Genomic DNA, 23,669 nt, shown 5'->3' on the forward strand with positions numbered 1-23,669 from the left:
AATATGTTGCGTGATGACCCTGATGAAAGGACCATCACGCAACATACGTGTTGGGCAAGCAGTAAAGTTGTTCTTTATACTACAAGTGTCGTAGGGTTTAACTTCCTCGGATCCTCTTCAAAACTACCCCATGATGCTGCAAAAAGCTGTGGCATTATGAGGTGTGAAGGCCTGTATGTAAGTATATGCAAAAAAATAAAATAAAATGTTGCAACAACCTCTACAGGTGAATACAGGTATGTCTGGCTCGGGTGAACTTGTGCATTTGAGATGTTTAACTAATTTGTGCTCTTTGTGTTCATCCCTCTTTCGCCATTTCTTTTTCTGTGCCCTACACTCTCAGATGAAGCAGAACTACCGTAATTAATGATGATATCAAAAAAGGCTGTTTTAACACTGTCATATATAAACTTTTGTTTATTCCCCAGAGGCTCGAGATGTATCTAGATATTCAGTATTGATTCTCTGGTCTAATGTTTTATTGACAAAGAAGCGTTTTGTATGAGTGGCGGCAGAAAGCTGGAAACGTACGCTGGCCAGGCTTGTAACAATTTTCTTTTTTTTCCAGGTTCCCTCGCCAATGGGCAGCTCAACGGCTCGGGGTCAAAGGGCAGCCACAAAGAAGACGGGTCGTTGCGCCGTCAGGGCCTGAATGGAAGCAGCGAGTACTGCGAGGACAGTCCTGCAAAAAAGAGGTGTGTGTGTGTGTGTGTGTGAGATGTTTCTGTGTCATTGGGTTATAAAGAGGTTTGCAGAATGTTTGGGTGTTAAATGAGAGCATGCAGAAAGAATACTGTGAGAAGTTGAGAGCATGCTGTGCACACTTGGTATAAATTGTAAGTGCAGCAGAATTGCGCTGACTTTTCTGAGCTCTGAGGTTTCATAGGTTGCCACATGACACCAGCTGCTTTCGGGTTCTCTTCATTGTTTTTGAGACACATGCTTCGTCTTCCCCTTTCTCTCATCTGCTCTTTCTTTCCATAATTTATTCGATCTGTCTCCCCATGCCACCCCCCCTCGTAATACCCCCATTACAACATCCCCGGTAAAAATCAGTTCCAAAATGTTTCACTGCAACATTGCACTGATTTATGAACTTGCTGCACACACACACTTTGTCATGTTTTTTTTATCTCCCCTCTGACTTGGCTTCTCCCCTCTTCTCTCCCAAATGTGTGCGGTGAAATGTTTAGAGAGGAGCAAGTTGCCTCTGAGTTCTGTGACAGTCGCGTAAATAGTATGAGCCTTTAAATAGCGCTTAGGTCTCTTAATGAGCCCCCTCCCCCCCTTTAAATCTCCTAATGCAAGCACAGTTTCAGTCACTTATAATTAGCCACTTAAAACAATGTTTCCATGCATTTCCGAATGAATCGGTTAAAAATTGGAATTGAGTACAAAAAAAGCTGTTAATTTCCATCCAGCATTATTTTTTTATGAAGGCGTTTATGTAATGCGTGAATTATTGAAAATGATTAAGTCTGTGAAACAACAGTCATTTTCAGAGAGATATTCTTGAGCGGGGGTTGGGGGGGGTGATATAATGATGTTTAAATGCGATGCTTTTAATGCGTTCAGCATGAAAAGCAAAAAAGAGGCTTGAAATCTTCAGCTGAAATAAGATTACAATGAAGTAAACGATACAGAGTTTTAAGCAGATTTCACATTATCTGTTATGTGTGTACCTCAGCAACGCATCCACACACAGATAACATCATGCATTCCTCCTTACATTTCTGTGTCCAAAAGCAGCAGCCATAAACCTTTTTTTTTTTTTTTTTTTTTTTTTTTTTTCTCCTTCTTAAATTTATACTTTCATTCTCAAGCTGACAGCCACTGTCTGTAGCAGGTGTGAATGTGAGTAAGAGCACATGCCTCCTCCTGTTGTGCAAGCGTGTGTGTGTGGTTTTGTTCTGCCTCTGGTCTCTCACACGCATTGACACGACATCCAAGCGTCAGTGTAAAGCTGGAGGCGGAGTCTGGGGGCCGGACAGCAGCAGATGTCCTTCTGTAATGAGCAGCCCATACAGACTCCATTCACCGCGCATCAAGCACCTGCCCAAGTCCTCCTAGCTGTCATTCGATACTGTAACCTCAAAATCTCACTTTGGTTATTACGAGCTTTCATCTACCTTGATTTGAAGCAGGTGGCCCCTGGGCCAACTTGTACAAGATAAAAGTATAAAAGAAAGAAGGGAATGTTCCCCCCTTTTCTTTCTCACTTCATCAGTTCAGTGATTCTTTTTGTTTGGACATTTTACCAGAATTGAGGCTTGGCTCAGAACTGAATAGCGTTTGGAGACGATCCAGATCTATTATTGGGTATATTTTTTTGGAAGGTTTTGCAAGATAGGGAAAATGTTTCTTTCGGAAATATATGTCAAATTGAAATATGAAAAAAATGAGACTCGGTTTTGATATCCTCAAGAAAAGATCATCCTAATATGGATCCATATATCCTTCTGGATCCAAGGACTGCATACACATTCACAGGCTCTGAAGGGAGTTTTCAGCCTCGGTGAAGTTCTGCGGTTTCTGACTGCTTGTACAGTCGATCTTAAAGTCAGACACAGCAACTTTGTTTATTTGTACAGTCACAATTGCAGTGTGGGCTGCCTGAGCAGGCTATAACCAAAGGATCATGTGGCTTAAATAGATGGTAAAGCATAAATGCTCATCTCTGTAAGGAAGAAAAGCGCTGAAGGAGTAAATTATAATAAAGATGAGCTCACATTTTCATTTTCTCTTGCTCTGGTGGCCTCTAGTGCTCTATGTTGAGTGGAGTTCAGTTAGAGGCCAGCCTGCTCTGTGGTTTTCATTAGTTCACCACACACACATAGACACAGTGGGGCTGAATGAAGAAAGACTCTCTATCTGATGCTAATGAAACACAAGCCTAGCCAGTACTTGGCAGTGCCTAATGCCCTCTTAAAAAGCTTATTTTGTGTGTGCGCTTTATGCTTGAAGGATGACTCCAGTGCCCTGGCAGTGGGCGCCCCTGCACTGTTCCTAAACAGGCCTAACTGTGACCATGCCAGGAGCTTTTTACACCTGGCACTGGCCAAAACAGAAGGGAGGAGCGATGGCGTAGCGCCTTGCAATTCTGCGTGAAGGAAAAGTTTGTGGATCGAGGATGAAGGGATCGAGTGTAGACGAAGAGAGGCTGGGTGGAGCCGCGAAGAGAGAGCGATAGGAAGAGGGGCAGAGACAGAAGGACAGGTGCGAGTAATTTTTGGCAGGAAGCGGCGCTCTTTAGAAGTCTTTGAGATCAGCTCTATGTTTGCCTTCCCATGCTCCTGAGATTGGTGGGTAGACTGGCAGGACATCCCCTCAAACATGCCAGCTTATTGTAGCCCTGTCTTACAAGCTTGACCATATTCTCCAAATGGGGCTCCCTTGCCAAGTTTGAGTCGAAGCGCGCACACACTCTCTTAGATTCATGACCCTATGCAGTCTCTTTAATGCCACGGTTTACTGACCTAGTTGTTTTCCTGCTCTTCTGTTCCTCTCCCATATTTGACTTAGGTTGATAAAATGGCCTGACGTGTGTTTACCTGTCAATAACAAAGAGGTTGTAGTTTCATATTAAGATTGTGTGTGTGTGTGTGTATGTGTGTTTGTTTTACAGGAGCGTCCACTCAAATAATTACCACAGTTAGTCATCATCCAATGAATCTGGTTCAGTCCTAAGTGAAATGAGTAAATCATTCACAAGTCTTTTGTGCTGCCACTCTCATGGTTCAGTCAAAACCGGATTCCAGTGTGGTTTACTTTTAAATGACGTGAAGATTTTTGGTTTTGTATACAGTGGCGTGTGTGGGTAGGAAATCCATTGCTGAATTTTGATAAACATTAACCTGGTTTTATTTGGGCAAGCTGTAAATGTTTAAAACTTTCCAGCATATTTGATCACATGATTCAAGATTTATTGAAGCCGGTTTACTTTGTTTAATCTGACTTTTAGCAAGTAGTTCAGCTGTGTGTGGAAGCAAATGCAAACTTTTGAGGCAAAAGATCGGGCGCTGTGTGTTTGTGGGCAGAAGTTGAGTATCTATGTTAGACCAACATCTAAGCTTAATTTTAGTGTTCTCTCACTCTTTTTTTCCCCCTCCTCCTCTTTTCTTTTTCTTTTTTCACCCTTCTTTTTTACTGAACCCCACTTTTGGCTCTCTTTGAATCTGTTCTCTCTGTTGTCTCAGCCAAGACACACACTCAGCTGCTGCCGCTTGTTTTGTTTCGACTTAATGAATGCCAAGTGTGTACACACGGAGACACACACACACACACACTTGTCTTGTCTAGCATAACCAATGCCTCTTGTCAGTAACGCATAATCACCGTTTCCATTTATGAGGGATTACATGCATGTGCGCACAGGCCTGCACACACGTGCAAACTAATACGCACGCACACAGTGAGTGCGTTTTAATAGAGGGCCATAATGTGCTTATTAATTTGCTTTAGATGGTATCATGTAGCGACCTATATGCACCGCAGCACCTAGCTGTTCCACCAGCACCTAATGGATGAATAACAATGTTCACGCTGTATTTTGCAATTCTGCTGCTTTTACCTGCTGCTGCAAAAATACAGCAGATTCAGATATAGTTACAGCACGTGAGGCCACGCTGGACAGTTGTTCCGTTGCAGTTTAAATGATCTCTTCTGGTTTTTCTGTCAGTGACTCACCCTGCATTTCAGCATGTCAGTCTAGAAAATCTCCTCTAAACTCTCCTCTCATTGTCGCTGCTTTGCTGTGGCTTTATGAAAGCCTTCCTTGCCACTGAAATAAATGGCAGGGTGAAGGAGTATTAACCATCCGCCACAGTGCATAATGTCACTCAGTACACAAACTCGCTCCCGTAATCACTGTCAAATGCTAGTGTAATTGTAGCGCAGATTGAGCATGTGAAAACTGGTTTGCGTGGCGCTCCTTATGGCATCATACAACGAAGTCTAAATGCTCCTTGGGATTTACTGTTACGCAGTCGTAAAGTACTAATTTGATCTTTTGTAAGCCAAAATGTTGAGATGTGTCAGTCAGACTGTAGTGAGCATAAGTACCTTTTTTCTGTCATTATATTCAAATCATGATTTGAGAAGAATATCTAAATTTAGATAACACTTTCAGGAGGGGGGAAAAAAGCATGACCTCGTATGCAAGCCATCCCTTTTGTTGTAGTATTAATACCAGAGCTCAGTTGAAAGGTGTGCATGAAAAGGCGAGGAGGGGAAAAGTTTCAGTGTGTTGACAGAGATGATCTGCAGCAGAGAGCGGTGAACCATTGACTGGGTCGGTTTTTCATCTCAACCTGGGAATCTTTTGTAAATTGGAAACACAAGTGGGAGATGGATCATTTAGGAGCAATCAATGTGTGTGCGTGTACTGTAAGGTTATTTGTTTTTGTTCTGGTAGTTACATGACAGAACACAGTACTTCTGCACTTCATGTAGCAGAAAATGCATGCACTCAAATGTTTGTTTTATGGTTGATCTCCCTAGTCTTTATTTTATTACTCTATCGATGTTCCTACCTACTTATCAATCATTGGCAGTAACTTAAGGTCACTGAAGGTCTACATATTGCATGCCATATTGAATTTGGGTAACTGGACTAACGCCGTGCTTGCGCACCACTCCCATGAGAGATTTAAGGTGGACTAGGTCAGAAGTCAAATGGTTTGAATTGAGCAGTGTGTCTTGTTAAGGGTTAAATAGGCCTAGAGACTGGTTAGCAACCATCCTGCAACCACCAGTTGCAAGGACGAAATATATATTCCTACAATATGTCACAGAGGTTGTAACCAAATTCACCTAGCAACTACTAGCAAAGATGCATACAGCACTGTCCCTAAAACCACTCAAGGTTAGAGGTGCTTTCCAAATCATTGCGCCCAATGGACTGTGCCTGCCAACAAAGGTAACATTTAAGTACAAGGTTTCATGTTTATCTCGTAGTGCCATGAGTATAAAAGGAATAAAAGCGAGAAATAAGTTTTTATTTAATCTTCTCGGCTATGTGATCACTCTCAACAACCTTTGAACCCACTGGTGTTTTGTCAACGTGGTTATTTCAGTGGCATTTAGCCCAAGTGTAACACCACTCATTCATTTGTGACAAAGGGGACAAAAGGTGACTTCCATCTGACCTAATATAGCATTTATATATTCACAGAGATGGCTTGGCTTTCTCTTCACATTTGCCTGTCACACCATCTCCCCTCTCGTCACCCCCGCTCCAAAAAAAAAAAAGAGGGTGGGGGCAAGGTTATATTTAAATGTGCACACAGGCTCTGCTATATATTTTATCTCAAATGAAAATCAGTCTTACTGTGACTGTTTGAAGCATGAAACCACCGCAGCTCCTTATGTGACAAACTCGCACACAGTCACACACACACATCTTAGTAACACCCATCTTTATTTATCCTGATGTTGTCACAGAGCGGTTAAGCATTGCAAACCGTATGCTGGTATAAGCATCACTACTGTGGTTAGTAACGGCCTGTTTTAGTGAACTACTCTTTGTTCAAGAGCAAGACAATAGGTGGTAGACTTTCAGTGTGCATATTTGTCTTCATGACAGTTAATGATTGTGTTTATTTTTGTTTGTTGTGCACATGCTCATTGTATATGTGACTGGGAGTCTATGGGTGGGCTGTTTGTTTACACAAAGGTCACAGGGTTGACCGGGTCAGATCACTGCAGTGCCATCCCTCCTCTAAATGGATGGAGACAGAAAAGCAATAAACACAGGAAGTTAAATGAGTGTTCGCTTAAAACTGCTCATAATGAGCGCTCATCATCAACTTTAGGGTTTGTGAATCTGGGCACTTATACACAATTTGGTTATTTCGCTTTGAGGCTAAAACGGCATCGCTAAAGGCAAATTTATTTCTGCATTTTAAAAAAACAGACTTTACTTTTTTAAGTGTGAACGATAACATAAGGTAAAGTTGAAATCGAGGCGCTCATCACTACGATTCTACTGTAGAAACATGAACATGCAGAAATGAAGGCTACAGTGCTGCAAGCCTGAATCCTTGTCACTGAGCGCTGCTGGGCAGGGCTGCTTGTCTAGCTTTGTGTTAGCATGCTGTTCACATCCTTGCAAAGATCTGATGTCGTCAGCAGCGTGATCCAGTGTTTTTACTCTCCCGGACGCAGGCATGTTTGATGTTTGATGTACCCACAGTTATAAAAGTGCAAAAATACCTTACATCGCAGAGACAAACATCAGAGACCTTTTTTCCAGGGTGCAGAAGTGGTTCGGTGAACTCGCCACACACTAGGACGGCTGTCTGTGAGGACCAATATCCTCAACGGATTTACAATTGTTTTGCAATTTTTCGAGTAGGGTCATGCTTAAAAAAACAAGCTGCACGATCACGACCTCCTCAGTCATGCAGAAGCATTAAACTACTTTGTACTGAATAACCAGCCAAACGTTTTCATTACCAAATTGTATAAGTTAGTGTAACTTTTAGTTGAAGTATATCAGTAAAATTCAGCTGAGGGAGGTCACAGTGACTTTTTTTTTTTTTTAAATGGCCGTGGACCCCCAACACCCCTGTCTGTATGCGCAACAGAATATAACTGAGGTGTACTGTAATGTGATCACTTAATCACTGAAAAGTGTAATTGTGTTATTTATAACTTTGTAGCATGCTACATCTTGTGCTGTTTAATACAATGTTCTGGTTTGGTATCAAGCATAGTAGCTTAAGGGTTTTTCTGTCATACAGTCTTTCACACTGTTGTTCGCACATACAGTCTAACAGTTACAGTGTGATCACTGTTTTCATTGCATTTTCATGAGTGAAAGTCTTATGGGCTTAAGAAATTCTTCATATAATTTCTGTGTACAACAACTGCTAAAACTGCCGTACAACACATGCTCTCACTGATAATCTAAATCAGGCAGAAGAGCCGATTAAAAACATACAAAGGCTTTATCGCCGCATATAAACATTAACAGAGTGATTTTAAGTACATAAACATGTACGTTTGTGTTGCTTTTAAGTGGACAGAATCCACTCGGACTCAACACGCGCACACAAACACACAATCACACAGTAAGCTGCAGCGAGGTGGTATTTTATCAGGACCATGTGGACCATCTGGAGCCAATTAATACATCCCCTAAGGTGCAGACTCTGGATCAGTTCTCATCTCCTCAAACTATAACCTTTTATCATGGGAGTGAACGCAAAGTCTGAGTGCAGCCCAGCCACAGATGCTGCAGACAAGAACGTGTCTCTCCAGATGTGCTCGTATTCATGTCAAAGACTATTAAAAATTAGCACCCAGATTTTCATTGTCTAAGATGGTTTTAGTTTATTTATTTTCTCCTTCTCTCAGATTGTGGTGGTTACGATGCAAAGTTAGTTTATAAGTAATTATCTATTTTATTTATTTATTTATTTATTTTTTACTTCATTTGTATTAAGAGTAGACTGTGCGCAAATCAACACACAGGCTGCTAGCTCGTGTTTCCCTCGCCAGCCTCATCTAAATATCTGGTTGCAGTGGTGCAACAAAGATCTGAAAACAAACCAGATAGCCAGAGGTCCACTGTGGCGACTCCACGCATTTGACCTCAAGTCCACAGACACACGCACCATTAAAGGTCTTCTTACATGAAAAACATCATTCCCTTAGATTTGGGCCTTTTGGTAAAATCCAGACCATGCTTTTAAGTGTCCATAAAGTCAAAACATTGAAGTTGCACAGGTTTCTATTAAAATTGCAAAGGCACCAAGGCCATGATTGTTTCAAACTTGTATTTTTTATTTTTCTAATGCTAAAATTAAATAATGCTTGGGTTTCATCAATATTGCAAAGAATGGAAAGATGCCAAAGCTACAGCATATTCAGTCACTAAAACGTGCTTTTGCATCCATTCTCAGTCTTTTTATGCAACAAATGGGTTGATATGAGGTTTAATGATTCTCCTGGTTTCAGCTCCATTAAAAACAAACAGGCACATTTGCTTAGTCATCTTTTTCCCTCCCCTCTCCCGCTGCACTCTGCACCCTGCTGATGTGCTGAAGCTGACATAAGGAGCCAGTTCAGACTGGAGGTTTGTGTTTGCGATAACTCTCTGCTGTGCTGCGGGTTATTGAGTTATTGACCGAGTCTGCAGAAGAAACTCAGTTGTTGCTGGCCTCCCTCCAGTGGCACGGGTCAAAGATGAGGGTCTGTTACTGAAGCTTGTAGACGGCGTGTTTCTCTGTGCCATTTCAGCAGGCGGGGAAGCTTGCCAGCACCCTCGTAAGTCTGACCATACAGAGAAGCCCAGCCATCTTAGAAACTCCCACGGAAATGGCTGTCACTGGGAGGATGTTGATAAGATGGAGACGGAAGACGAGAGCTTGAAGTCGCTCCGCGTTTGACTGACAGGGTCCATGTGCTTGTGATGATCTATGTCAACTGTCCGCAGCTGTACTGCTTAAACAGAGTGGAATTCTTCTGGCTAAGTGAAGCACACTGAACTAGCTGTGTCTCATCTTTCTCTCTCTTCCCTCATCATCACCCCCACCCACCCACTTCATTATATATGTTAGTGCGATGGTGCTTTATTCTATTCCTTTCTTCTTCTGCCTTTTTTCCTTCCGTTTGCAGGATCCCTGGCTGACAGGGTCGTCAGATTTTCTCACTCTACCTCTCTCAGTGATAATCAATGCTCTCGCGCCTCTGGTGGCTTGTGTAATATTAGACATTAGAGCAGCCCTTTGAAGGGTAGACGGCTGGGGGGGGCGTGTGCAGCAGGAAGGAATGAAGGGAGGAAAGGATGGATGATAGGTGGATTAGAAAGGGATGAATGAGGACATCCTGCTGTAATCTCTTTGCTTTTTCTGCCGCTATTGGAGCCCAGTTTCCTCTTTTTCTTTTCCCCCTACCCGCGTCTCTCCGGCTCGCCTCTCGCTCTCCGTCAGTCAGGGCAATCAGTTTAATTTTAACTTGCGTAAGCCTCACTTTCTTCCTGTGGCACCATACCAGCCAGTATTCTATAGCTCAACACGCTTGGGAACTTGATGTACCCTGACTTCTGCGCGCACACACACACACACACACACACACACACACACACACACACACACACACACACGACACACAGGCAACCCACCACTGGGCAGACGGAGGGCTAAATCACGGGTTCATATTACCACTCGGCTCTTAGTGCAGTGGGAGCAGTCATGAAGTAAAACAGTAAAGTCACTACAAATTGTTCCTCCTCTGCTGATTTCTAAACGTTACCATCCTCCGGTCTCTTGGATGCATTGCTTCGCTCATGTCTGCTGTGCTCATGCACGTTTGATCGTCCATGACTGCTAGAAAGACGTGATTCCAGTGGCAAAACTGGTTGGAAAATTGGCTGAACTCGTTGCTGTAAATGTTTTTCATGCTCTTAATTTCCTGGCACCTTAATAATGATGATAGCACTAATCCTGTTTGGCTGTTTTCGAGGAAGAGAGCTGCTTTTTTGTTTTGTTTTTTTTAAATAATAACCTGCTAGCTGAAATGTAGTCCTTGCAATATAAGTGCTGTGGTTTAATTTATCTGTTTCCCCCCCGCTTTTATGTTCTCTTCGTAACCCTGCATTATCACATCATCGGCAAAGCAGATCTGTTTTTTATTACCTTTTTTAATTTGTTTTTTTATTAGCCATATCTCTGCTGTTGGAATACCAATTTTTTTTTTTTAAAAAAAAGAAAAGATAAAAAGAAGAAATGAGGAAACTAGAACTGGCACTGCACAATTTAGCCCAATTAGTGAAGTACTACTTGTGCATGTTTCCACTGATATTTCCGTGGTAGCACGAAGTGTCTTTGATGTCAGTTTAAAGGTAACAGCGGATTGGCCGGCTGTGGTTGATGGTCTAGACGGGATGTAGTAAACACATCACTTTATTAGCTCATCTGTCTCCATCCGTATTCTTTTGCACAACTGCTTGTGTTTTATGTGCATTGTCATAATCCCAGGTTTTCTCTTTGTGTCAGTTATTCCCTTCCCCTCTCTCGCTCTCTCTCCCTCTCTCTCTTTAAGCTGTTAAATAGGATCCTATTTATGTAAGGCTGCAGCAATAAAACTTTGCAGGGTTCAGCTTACCTAAGAGGCTTTTATGGAGAGCTCAATCTTCCCTCTGCTTGCTGTTTAGAAAGTGTTCACAGCTCGCTATCAATTATAGCGAATGCTGTAATCACATCAAGACGGACTGCTTGCGATATAAAACAAGAGATGGAAACACTTTGTTGGCTTTGGCGAGTTTGAAGTTTGGACTCGTACTTTGGGTTAACGGCTTACAGCAAACAGGCTCTTCGTCTATATGTCGAAGTGCTCAAATTTGATGTTTCTGGGTAATGTTACTATGATCGATTCACCTCTTTTCATACACACACACTCTCTCCTCTATATGTCACGTAATTTCCTGTTCTTGCTTTCACACAAATGTGGCTTCAGCTTAATTTTATTGTTAACGGTGCCACTTTTGATCACATTTGTAAGTGTTGTCCTTGCCTCAGCTCTTTCTCCATTTTCTCTGTGGTTTCTACACTGGTTTTCAACAGTTGGAAGACCCGCAGAGTCTGCCTAGAGTGACTCGGGTGTGCAGAAGCTTCACTTTCATGTGTTTTGACCCAACTGTCAAGCTCATTTCTACTGTCCAGAAAATATGACCCAAGGCATTGATCAGCTTGGAGCATTACGATTTTGAAGAATCAGCTTCCAGTTCTACTTTTTCTTCTAAAAGTCCTCTATGGTCTTGATAATATGTTGATTTTTCTTTCATTCATTCACTACATCTTGCTTTTGTGTGAGTGCAGGGCTCTTCTTGCCCCATGTCTTCTCCTCGTTCCCCTCCTACTACCACTCATTCTAACCTGTTTGGCTGGTTGGAAAAACTCGGCTTTCTGCATTTTGTGCGCTTCATTTACTCCATGTCTGGTTTTTTTTTTTTTTTTGGTTTTTTTAAATTATTATTATTATCCCCTTCATATTTATTTTATCTTTTGCAAGTAGATCACAGCCTTGTGTGAACTGACACCCGCCCTCATTTTGCGGTTTCTGCCTGTTGAATAGTCACGTTCCCTTTTTAACGCCTCTGTGCCGGCGACAGCCCGTGCTCTAGGCGTTGCTTTTTCGGGGTTACCTCTCCGTACATCTGTCCACGCCTTTGTACTGAACATCTTGGGGGAATTTCTTTAAATTTAGGAGAAACATGCACTTGGACTGAACAGTTTTTTTTGGGGGGGGGTTTGATCAGACAACAGGGGGACAGAATTCACTTGTTAGTTATGCCGAAATTTCCCATAAATTTCCGATGGGGTAAAATGGATATCTTATACCTAAAAGGTGGAGGCCCAGGAAGAGGCACAGTGGCGTATTTGATAGTCGTCATCTTTGCGTAACAGTATTATTGGCACCTCCTGTATGAATATGGCTTTTCATACCACATTTATTCGAGCACTGCGAGTCCTAAAACTTCCTAAATTAAAGGTAGTTGTGCTCAGTTTAAATTAGGATCTCGTGTGTTAATGAATTTTCTTTATGAAAATCCAGACTGATGAGAGTTCACAATGTTCACTGCTTGTTGGTAAACAAACTGCAATTTTTCCTCAAACCTTGCCTCCAAATGTAGGGCTTTGTGTGAGCAATCATCTCTCAATTTCTCACATATTGAGCTTACCCCCCGCCCCGTGTCAGGCCAGGAAATTGACACGTTTTGACTCGGCTCTGTTCTCTGATTGGAGTGTAATCGGAGCGCTGCACCTTTCAGTGGCTACGCCAAATGCATTGTGGGTGTTCTCCAGACATGATCCTATCTATCCTTACCTCAGTCCGGTCCGCAGCAAATTGACAAATAATACCAGGATATCGCATTGCTTCTATCACTACTCCACAACACTTACAGCATAGCTTCCCCCCGCCACACACACACACACACACACACACTCTCTCTTACTTCAGCGCTAATCGATTGAGGCCACTTGATGGTTCACACGGCCCCTGACACTCTGCGACTTTTATACTCCATGCGTGTATAAGTGCGCGTGGAGAGGGAGGGTCTGCATCCATGTGCCCGCACGTGCGTGTATCAAGGAGAGGTGGTGTGTGACAAGCGAGTCCGTTGCTTTCTGAGACATCTACCTCTTTAATATTCTGCTCTTACCATCGCCTCCTCTGGCACACACTGTGAAATAAAGACAGAAAAGAGACAAGGAGAGAGAAAAATGAGAGAGACGTCTCAAAGGCTTTGTGCATCACAGAGGAAAGCGCGCACAATGTAGCAACAGAAGTGAGGGAAGGCGGAGTGAGGAGGAGACGAGGGTGGAAAAAAAATTATGAGACAGAAAGATGGGGAGATGAAGAAAGTTGTTGCCGGTTAGCATGTGATTGTTTTGGCACACTGTCCTTGTGTAGTTGGTTTTTATCAGCTGCCACTGACAGCAGAGGCTCTGCCTTATAGGCGCTTTTCTTTTCTTTTTCAATAGTGCTTAACAGGAATGAAAAAGAGGAACTACAACTACATGTGTGAAAACATCGTCAGCTCATGTAAATGCACACATTTAAATACACCCACACTGTCGGTGAGAATGGGCAAGTCGTCCACTGAATGTGCGCTTGTTGCATATCAAAGTGATCATGATGGATTCGCTCCCGTTCGCTGAACAAATACACACACACGCGCGCACAGAGTAATCAATTCTTCGCTAGAGGGTAATTGTTTCAACGAAACCTCCCTACAGTGAGACAATGGCCAGTGGGCCACAGTAGTAAAAATGATAGAGTGGGTTTGCAGGTATGCAAAAGAACCACATTCTGTTTTATTTTTAGTCAGCTGCAGAAGGAGCTGCATTAGGGTTAAATGTTGTACTTCTTCCAACACACTGGCTTATGTTCCTTGTAAATTCTGTGTTTACGTGCAAAGGATCCAAGGGTCTAACTTGTTGTTTTTCTTTCCCCTCCCCACAAGGCCTCGGCTCCAGGCCCAGAGGAAGTTTGCCCAGTCGCAGCCCAACTCGCCCAGCACTACGCCCATCAAAGTGGCTGACTCGGGCGGCCTGAACGCCGGCCTGTCCACGGTGCCATCCACGTCCCTCTCGTCCCTCTCCACTTCATCCCTGTCCTCCATCCAGGACCTCTCCAGGCGCAAGCCCAAGACGGAGGACTTTCTCACCTTCCTCTGCCTCAGAGGTAAGATGCCGCAGAGTGGAGCAGATGGAGACATAATTACATGCGTGCCTACAACCAGCGGCAGAGCAGGAAAGCATACTGTTTAACAAGAAAGCTGCAGATATGATATTAAAGAGGTTTTTATTCAAGGGTCCGAGGCTGAGGTCTAACGCTAGAAAGGGGATGTTGCATATTAATTATCCTAACACCAGGATATGCTTCCCTATTGTTTGGCTCTATGCACATAAAGATGCGTGCATAAGCAACTCCAGGGAGCTTAGAATAAGTTTTGTTAAGTCAGGTTGTGATCACCCTCCACCCACTCATAACACACACAGACAAAACTCTTCACACATGCTGCATCTAACTGCATACTTGCCCATGGCTAAGATTATCCTGCATTTCATCAGCTTACACATCTCCCCCTCCCACCTTTCAACAACTGTCTGTCTCTTTAACACCCTGCCTATCACCCTCTACTACAGCAGCTGTTTCGAACATGGAGTACTCACACACCCTGCACTACAAACTCTGCACAGGTTCATTGACACTGTGTAGCACTTTTGATGTCAAATGAAGTGGAAAAGCCACAGCAGAGCAATTAGCAGTCGAATGAGTTGCGTGTGTGTGCGCTGCTCCTCTTTGTCTCATACAGCAGCATTGTTTGTCTATTTGGGTTAAAAACTCAAAAGGATACCTGATCGCGACCCCTTATAAACTGAGTGCAGTCACTCAAAGGAGCGCAGATATCCTCGACACTCAAGGTTGCTAAACAACTCTTGTTCTTTTTTCCCTCTTGAGTTAATGAAGGGCTCATGTTACTTATGATCTATGCTCCGCTGGCCGGGAAACAGAGTGGGTTAGTCCTCTGCCAGGACACTGCAAAAAGTTTTTTATTTTCTTGTTGCGCTAAAACTATCAAGTGCTACTTATTTTATTACCTTAAAACATTTCCAAGGCCAAGGTTAAAAGACCTAGGACTATAAATTCTCTTTAAAAATCTGCAATCTTAGCTCGCAAAAACCTCTGTAGAGTATGCAAGAGTTTCAGGATTCAAGGCCGATACGATCTTGAATTGCTGAGAGACAATCATGGCTCAGTATAGAGACGGCTTGACAGTTTCTAGCTTTATCTGATGCATGTGCACTCTGTAATTTGCTGTTCCTGTTTACACTGTAATGTATATGTTGAGGGCTACAAAAACAGCAACGTCTACTACATGTCTTGTCTGAATGTGTTGTGATGTAACGATAACCCCCTCTCTCTCAATCATCCCTTCTTAAGAAAAATGAGAGGAGAGGGAGTGACACGTTCATCCCAAGGTCCAAACATTACATAGGACCGTTTATCTCAAACAACCTTGGTTGTGACTTCTATCCTTCGTGGAATATCTCACCCACCCTTTTTTCTTTAAAATGTCCCCACAACCAAAGTTAATTCCTGTGAAAGACAGAAACACCTTGCTCTATAGATTAATTTGCCGTTATCGTTATTAACCTCTGCCCCTCCCACAAAAGTCCGCTCCACACTCGGGAGGGGGGAAAAATTTAGATTAAAGTCTGTCGGGCGTAATGGCTATATGTTCCTGTTCTGAGGAGAATACTCCTATTATGGGATGTCATTTTAACCTTACAGGGCTCATTCAGAAACGTGTAATTGGAAGTTGCTAAAATGGACTCGAGCCTTCCGTGTGATGAGCCTTGATTTACATATATAGGCCATGATGTTACATAGGCTAATGATACAATGTCCCATATACTTTGTGGCTGAAATTAGACTAATCACTTGGTGCTAAGCTAACGCCGTGCCTTAAACACGAGCAGTTGCAGTCTAATGAAGCGTGGGTGACTTGTTCTGACTCAGTTTTGCTGTTGTCTCTCTTTATAATTAAGGGCTGAATTAGTGTTTTGCGAGCAGATTTCAAGCGAGTGTTTAGCTGCACTCTGCTGCACTTTAATGCTAATTTTAGAGCTAGGCTGCTAAGCTAACGATTGAACAGTTTTCCACAGCCCCCCCAGTGCTGCCGCTCCCTGTTCTACCACTGTATTTATAGACCCAGTTTGGCTCTCTGTGCGTGTGTGCTCCATCCATGCTGTGAGGATGACATTTTCCTTTGCAGGGCTTCTTCTGCTCAGTTTTCCCCTTGGCCTCTCATGTGACCCATATGCAGGGACCCTTACCAAGAGAGGGACATGGGAGAATGTCAGCAGAGCCCTTGAGGTTGTGTCTGCCTGTGTGTGTGTGTGTGTGTGTGTGTGTGTGTGTGTGAGTGCAAATCCACACGAACCACTGATGTGTCCTGTCCTGCTTATCTCCTGTGTGCCCTCATACCATTTTCTCTCTCTGTGTGTGTGTGTGTGTGTGTGTGTGTGTGTGTGTGTGTGTGTGTGTGTATGTCTACGCGCCAACTACCTGCACAAAGCATCCAGGGTATATAGGGAGACGCAGCCCATGAGGACATCTGTGTTAGCCTGGTTAATCTTTTCAAAGAGACTCGAGTCTTTGATATCTGAAAGCCCCAATCCCCTTTAAGATTCTGATACATGTCTCTGGTGATCTGACCACCACACACATTAGGCTCCTTCATGTCAGCTACCAAAAAATGTCTCTGACAGAATCTCCAGCTGTGTAATCATATCCCTGATTTCCCTTTCATTTTGATCAGATTTTTAGCTTTTTTTCCTTTTCTTTAAGCATTAAGTGACATTCTGCCCAGAATATCTCATCAGTGGTGATTTCTGGGGTGTGACCCAGGTCAAACGTTCAAGGTGTAAGCATAAATTTGTATTACCCCCCCTCCTCCTCCCCCTCCGTGTATCCACTGCAGTGTTGTTTGCTTATCTTATCTGGAAAACATTAAGCATCCACCCAAAGGGTTCTATCCATCACTCATTCAGACAGCCACATAAAAGCAGTTAAAACATGAAAGATTTGAAGCGATAAAGTGAGCGACCCAAAAAAAGAGAAAAAAGAAACAAATGTTGTGAAAGAAGCAGGACTCGTGTGTCAGTCTGTGTTGAGAAATAGCAGTTAACATGTTGTTGGTGCACCTTTTCATCCGATCCCAGCTTGTTTATTGACGCCATCTTGCTCTTGTGGGATTTGTTTTCCCTATGATAATGAATTGGCTGACTGCTGGGTGGTGGTGGTGGTGTTGTTGTTGTTGTATCTGAGGAAAAGTTATTTTTAATTCCTCCATGGGGGAGCAGGGGGTGCTGGATTATTCTGATGCAACGTGGGAGTAACTGGACAGAAAAGTAACAAGAAACAAAAAAACAGCAACAGAGATTTCTATCTACTGTATAGAAGGATGCACATCATGTATGCTCACCACCCACACTGTCTTGGGTCTATGTTCAATGTGTGTTTATCCCACTGTTCAGCTTTTTCTCCTGCACACAAACACACAGACACACACCGTAGCAAACAAGCCAGAGTGCGCAGTCCTTGCCTGTGTTCTCAAAATGGTGTTTATGTGTGGTCCAGGCCTGTACTTGGGCTGTTTATATCCATGGAGAAAGCCATTTGGGTGGTAGCCAGACAGTCTGCCTCTGGCCTTGTCTGCCTGTTGTAACAGTGTAGTACTGCTGCATACAGGGTGGGGGCAATACTGATGAGAGCAGAGTGAAGGAGTACATTATAAGGTGTTCATTTCAAATAGAGATGCTCAGTATTTAAGTTACCCCCACAGTCAAAGTGATTTGACATGGTTTCGATTGCTTTTGTTTTCTAAAAATTCAACTGAGTAATGTTTGACTTGGTATCAGTGTATTCACCGTAATTGTTGGCACACACTGCATCATTTATAACCCAAGTGTTCCCCAGTCTTTACAATACACACACAAAAAAATACACCAGAAACTGCACAAACACAAAATCCTCAATAACTGCAGACACTTGAAAATCAATTTTTCATCTTAATCCTGATTTTTGGCCTCCCACAGTTAAATGAACGCGATCGACCGATATTGGAAATGCGTGCTCCGCCAATAGAACACAAAGCAAACGTAAATCACTGCCTGACAGCACGGCCGCATGTGCCAATCACAGCTGTTCCCTGCACCGCGCAGCTTGAAGTTTCCTGGGCTAGTCTGGACCAGTAACAGCACATTAACAGGCAGATATACAACCGATAACAGACTGTCAAAACAAAAATCTAATGTCTTGCACAGCAGAAGGCGAATCATCGCCGGTTGTTTGGAAATACTTGGGATTTAGGGCAAGAGATGTTAACCGTGAATAAATCATATGGAAAGAGTGCGGCTGAGTGAGTTGTGCCTGCGCCACAGAGCAACACAACTAACTTATTCAATTTCTCAAAACACACCACAAATGGCAGTAAAATGAATGCATGAAGGCCAAGAGAAACACACAGTGGTTGCTAGCGCGATTTGTCAAACGTCATCTTAGTCGTCCGTAGTCGTGCAGCGTATTCACGCCACTCACAAAGACACACTTATTCACCAACACAATCGCATTTGGTCAAAGATAAGAGCCCATTAAACGAGGGGAGCGTTGAAGGCTCTGTGGTAATGGTCAACATGGTGGACAAAAGAGACGTTATCTCTGTGCACAGTTATTTTTCCAAAACTTGCGCTGTATGTAAAACATTACAGTGGAAAAAGGGAGCGATCTCACAGCTGTCAAGTACTTTGCTTCAGGTTTTAGTCACATCCATCGAGCAGGTACAAAGAAAGAAGTGAAAGACTTTATTTTGCTTCTGGGAGAGGCAGTTAGGCAAGGTAAACAAACACCTTATTTGTCAGCAGAGATGTTCTAATTAACAGGAGAACGTAGAAAAATGTGAAAGCGTTCTGTTTATTTTAATTTGTGTTCAAGTTTTTAAATGTATGTTTTTCCTGTAACAGACACCCTGATTTAAGTAAAAAGGGGTTTCTAATGTTAATGTGCTGCATTAATCAGCAGGAATGTTACTGAAAGCAGCGTTATAATTGTGATTTCAATATAGATCAAAATAACAATGACTATCATTTTGGCCATAATGGTGCTTTTGCTGCCATGCTCACCTTTTTAATGTCCTTCTCTTGCCTTTATCTTGCCTTTGAAACCTGTTTAACCTTTTGCCCAGTAATCTTTACATTTTAACCTATAACCAAGCTTATAGAAACCCTGGAGGACAGTTTTCTTAATGTTGAGTGTATGACATGCACCCTGCTGATGGGCTATAAATGATATAACAGCTGTTTGAGTAGTTTCACCTTTATGTGATTCATTTGGGGAAGATGTCATTTACTTTATTTGCTTCAGTGAGGAACAAACACACAGTAATGCACACACAGAGTACACACAGTACCGAAGATGAGGTTAACGATTAGGGAGTAAATTAATAACTGTGTGCACACACACTATTGCAAATGAGTCTCTTATGCAAGACTCCTGTTTTTTGTAATTTCCTGTGCTTGTGTGCGTGTGTGAACGCTGCGACAGCGCTTAGCTCTTTGCCCTGTGGGCTTTCTCCTCTGCCTGCCAGCCCCAGTGTGGTGCCTCTCCTCAGGTTCAGTGAGGCCAATCCCTCTACTCTGCTTACATAACCTCCCAGCTCTGACCTAGTGAACCAAAGACCTCAGAATCCCCATTTGTGATTACACATGTGAACCAAAACCAACCGAGGAGTTGTTCACATCTGTTTTTTAAAAAAAATAGACAGCTAGTTCTAATAAAGGCACTTTATTGGATTTAAAGGATCTTTATCTTTGTGGCTAGATTGTTAGAATTAATAATGTCTGTGTGTGTGTGTTGTTTTTTTTGTATTTTATTGCCAGAAATTGTTTGCCAAACTAGAAACACATTTTCACTGCTTTCACTCATTCGACTGCTTTCAAAGAAAAAGATTCAAGTCTGACAGCTACTCGTGTGTTTCTTAAGTGCATTGCTGCTGTGACAGCTGTGTTTCCTTCAGGGATAATGCACTTTTCTCTCCTCCAGATATATGATTGCTGTTTTGATTTAAGGCCTGGAACGATATATGTGTGTATACATTTGTGATTTTCTTTTCAGTAATGACTCTGTGGAGGAGTTCCTCATGCAACACTCACGGAGTCTGCTTTTCTGTTCTAAAAGCAGAGCCGCTGTTTGTGGAGTTAATGGTTTAGCTGACATAAAGGAATGTCAATTGGAAATGTAATCCCTAATCCCTTTTCCCCTCTAAGAGAACGATGAAGAGTTTTGGCACAGCTCAGCTGTTGTAACTTCTCCTCACCGGAGAACCCGTGTTTACCTCCTCTTCCTACCTTCACTTCAAAACAGCGTTCATACTTCCTGAACACACATCGAGCACTTACAACTAAGTCAGCACAACCACATGTCCCCATGGCAGCTAAACCCTCCTGATTGACTATTTAAATTGTCCTCATTGTTTCAATTCCAGTTGAGGGGACAAAAGAAGGGTAGCCAGAGAATGGAGGGTTTATAATTATGCCCCCCACCCAAGAGCCCCGTTAAAAATGACAATCCTAATAGACTCTTTCAGACCTAATTATGATTTGTCTGCGGCCGGAATGAGGTGGATGAAAAGCTGGTGTAATTGTGGGATTGGGCACATGCCCTGTTGGAGATCTTGGGGAAAGAATGAGCTGTGTTTTCTCCACCTTGTGTGCATGTGTGAGTGTGTCTGTACAGTTTTAAGGCACTGATGGATGAGGGCTGTAAATTTCTGGTATCTGCTCCAGAAGTATTGTTGCCACTGCTGTGGTCATGCCAGTGGTCAGTATTGGATCACTAAATATGTTTGGCAGGCTCCGTCTGTGTAATTGTCCCTCCCTCTGCTGCTCTCCAAAATCCCAGACAGTGTTATTGTGGGGATCTTGAATATACTGGGCCCTCATTCACACAGGCCTAGAGATCTGTCATTGACCATCTCACAACCACCAGTCGGTGGGCAAGAAATGTGCATTCCCCAACCGGTTGCAAGCGGTTGCTGGTGGGTTGCTGGCAGGCGATTGCGTGAATCAGTGAAATGTGTTGGTTGCAGTGGTGAAGCTCAACTTTAAATTTGAAGACAAATGTTCTGTTTCCAGTTTGTTTCACTAAAGCTTGCATGCATCTTCCATGGAAACTATGGGCAACTACTGCAGATCTGCTTGTGACAAAAAACAACTGTTAAAAGGGATTTGGTGCAAAATCATCATTTCAACAGATTTCATCGAGCGACGGCTAACTGCACCTAGCAGCCACACCCACAGTTGGGGAATACGGATTTTTCTCTAGTGACCAGAGGCTGCCAAAATTACTGACGGGTCTCTAGGCCCATGTAGGCATTGTGCTGTTGTGACATCCACTTGTTTGTCTGAACCTTGCCTTCAGTCACTATTTTATCATTTGTGACATTTCTCTTCCTCTTTCCCAGCACATCACCACAGCAAATTACAAAACAAAATTTGTAACCTTTGTTTAATTAAAAATATAAAGACTAAATGATTTGGGTTGAACTCTTAGGCTCTTTCACAATTAAACACGCACAGGAAAACAAGCAGCTCGCAACTGTTCAGTTGTACCAATCTGACATTATTTTATTTTTGTTTTGTTTTTTAATATACAAGCTAAATAGCTAGTCCTAACAATTATCTAACCGTAACCCCATTAAATCGGTTCACATAAAGATAAAAGTGTTTGTACATGTTCACCGGTTCATCTCCATTTGCCTGGAATCCAAAAACAAGCGCCCACCCCCATCTTTGCCCTTAGGTGCCCCTGTGGTCTGTTGCCGTTGGCCTGCTGACCCCTGCTTAGGGCAGTAAATTACAGCCATTTAGCTAATGAAGCAAGTCATTAGAAGCTGATCGGGCCGGTGTGCGTACCGCCTTTGAGTGTTTGTTTGGTCTATGAGACGAGCGTTTGCTCTGTCGCCAAGATAAACGAGGTGTGCATGCTCTGCGTTTGTTGGCGTGTGTGTTTATGGGGGGGCACTAGGGACATATGTTGGTGCTTTTTGGATCTTGTTGGTTTGTGCATGCGGAGGTCGGATCCACAGTTACAAGCCAGAAAACGTGTAGCAGGAAAAAGTGCCACTGTAATTTTCCCATAATTGTCTGAATTCTGCTTCACATGCTCAAAACCACAACATAAGCACTCACTGAACGTGCGTTGTCTTAGCTTCTTATGTTAGTTCTTTTGGAGTGTGTGAGCTGGTGTTGAAATGCAGCATTACTTTATGGCTGAATGCAAAGACTGTATTAAACTATGTAGAACAGTTACTTCTGTCAGACCTCTGTATGAAGTTAGACTGAGCAGATGAAACAACAATTTTCAGGGAATCTGCTGCCACTACACACTTTTTTTCCCTCCCTCCCTCTCTCTCCCTCCCTCTCTCTCTCTCGCTCTCTCTCTCTCCCTCTCCCTCTCTCTTTCGCTCTCTAAGGGGATAATTAGAAACTGGCAGAGAGTGTAAAAAGTACGATCCAAAGCACAACAAGATTTATTATTACCAGGCTTTAGTTTGTGTTTGGAAAGCTTTGATATGTGTGTGCTATTTAAACCGAGTTTTCAAAATAAATGTAACGTGACATGTGCTAACCACATGTCCTCTCACCAGCCAATAATAGTCACTGCACTTTAAAACGAAAATTAATCTATGTTTAAAGATGTAGTACACGCTTCAGAAAAGGAAGTCGGCAAATTAGGATAATGATTTCAGCGAGTCTGCTTCTTTTTGTTCTCCAAAGCGAAAAGGAAGCCATCAAATCCGTGCCAGTGTAAGTTGTTGGTTTACAGCAATCTTCCTAAGGATTCTTTTTCTAAAGCATGCCATTTACTCTGAGGTGATGGTTACATATAGTTGAGTTCTTCAGGATGTAACAGTTATTAGAAAAGCCTAGCCTTTGTCAGGATATCATTTAAAGGGTGACTGTAATCTCACCTACACACACAAATGTTGAATGTATCCAGGCAGCTGTGAAGTAAATGCACTTTGTGGGACACTTTTAACAGATCAGATGAGAAGTATTTTATTTATCTCAAAAGCTGGGAAGTTCTTATGTTAAAGCAGCCAAAGCATGAAGAAGTACCTACAATAATATAAAAAGGTAAAAATCCAATGTCAAAGGACAAAATAGCACAGAAATGTAACAAAAATTGCACCTGAAAAGGAGTTCGATTGAGCAGAAACAGAAAAAAATTGATACAGTGCTGTCCAAAACTCAGACGGCTTAACAAAGAACCAATTTTAAATTGTGTCATTCGGCTCTTTGTTACTAGCAGCCTGTTGCAAAAACACACCATTTGCTCCAATTTTTTGTACTTGAATCTACAAAAAAAAACTCAGTTTGACGAGCATCAAATAGTACTTTTGCACCTGCAAGGTGACTCCTTAAGAGCTCTTAAGGCTGAAAACCTGGCAAGTGGAGAACAAAAGAAAAAAAACTGTCTACAGCAGATGAACAGTTTCTGAAAGTAATATCCTTAAGAAATTGGGTGAACTTGAGGAATCAGATGCATCTCTCAGGTCCTGTGTCAGGTCTTTGCTGGATATTTTTTCCCCC

General features: G+C 42.6%; 1 protein-coding gene across 2 annotated transcripts in view; it reads left to right on the forward strand.

Annotated features, from left to right (window-relative positions):
* The window catches only part of jarid2b (jumonji and AT-rich interaction domain containing 2b), a 107,811-nt gene that overhangs the window by 56,141 nt on the left and 28,001 nt on the right, over window positions 1–23,669 (forward strand). For both annotated transcript variants that reach the window (XM_065470823.1, XM_065470824.1), the window contains exons 3-4: window positions 569–695; window positions 13,973–14,193. In XM_065470823.1, coding sequence (XP_065326895.1) covers window positions 569–695; window positions 13,973–14,193 — 348 coding nt within the window. The remainder of the gene's footprint in view (window positions 1–568; window positions 696–13,972; window positions 14,194–23,669) is intronic.

The sequence above is a fragment of the Pelmatolapia mariae genome, linkage group LG22, assembly GCF_036321145.2.
Source record: "Pelmatolapia mariae isolate MD_Pm_ZW linkage group LG22, Pm_UMD_F_2, whole genome shotgun sequence".
NCBI classification, from domain to species: domain Eukaryota; kingdom Metazoa; phylum Chordata; class Actinopteri; order Cichliformes; family Cichlidae; genus Pelmatolapia; species Pelmatolapia mariae.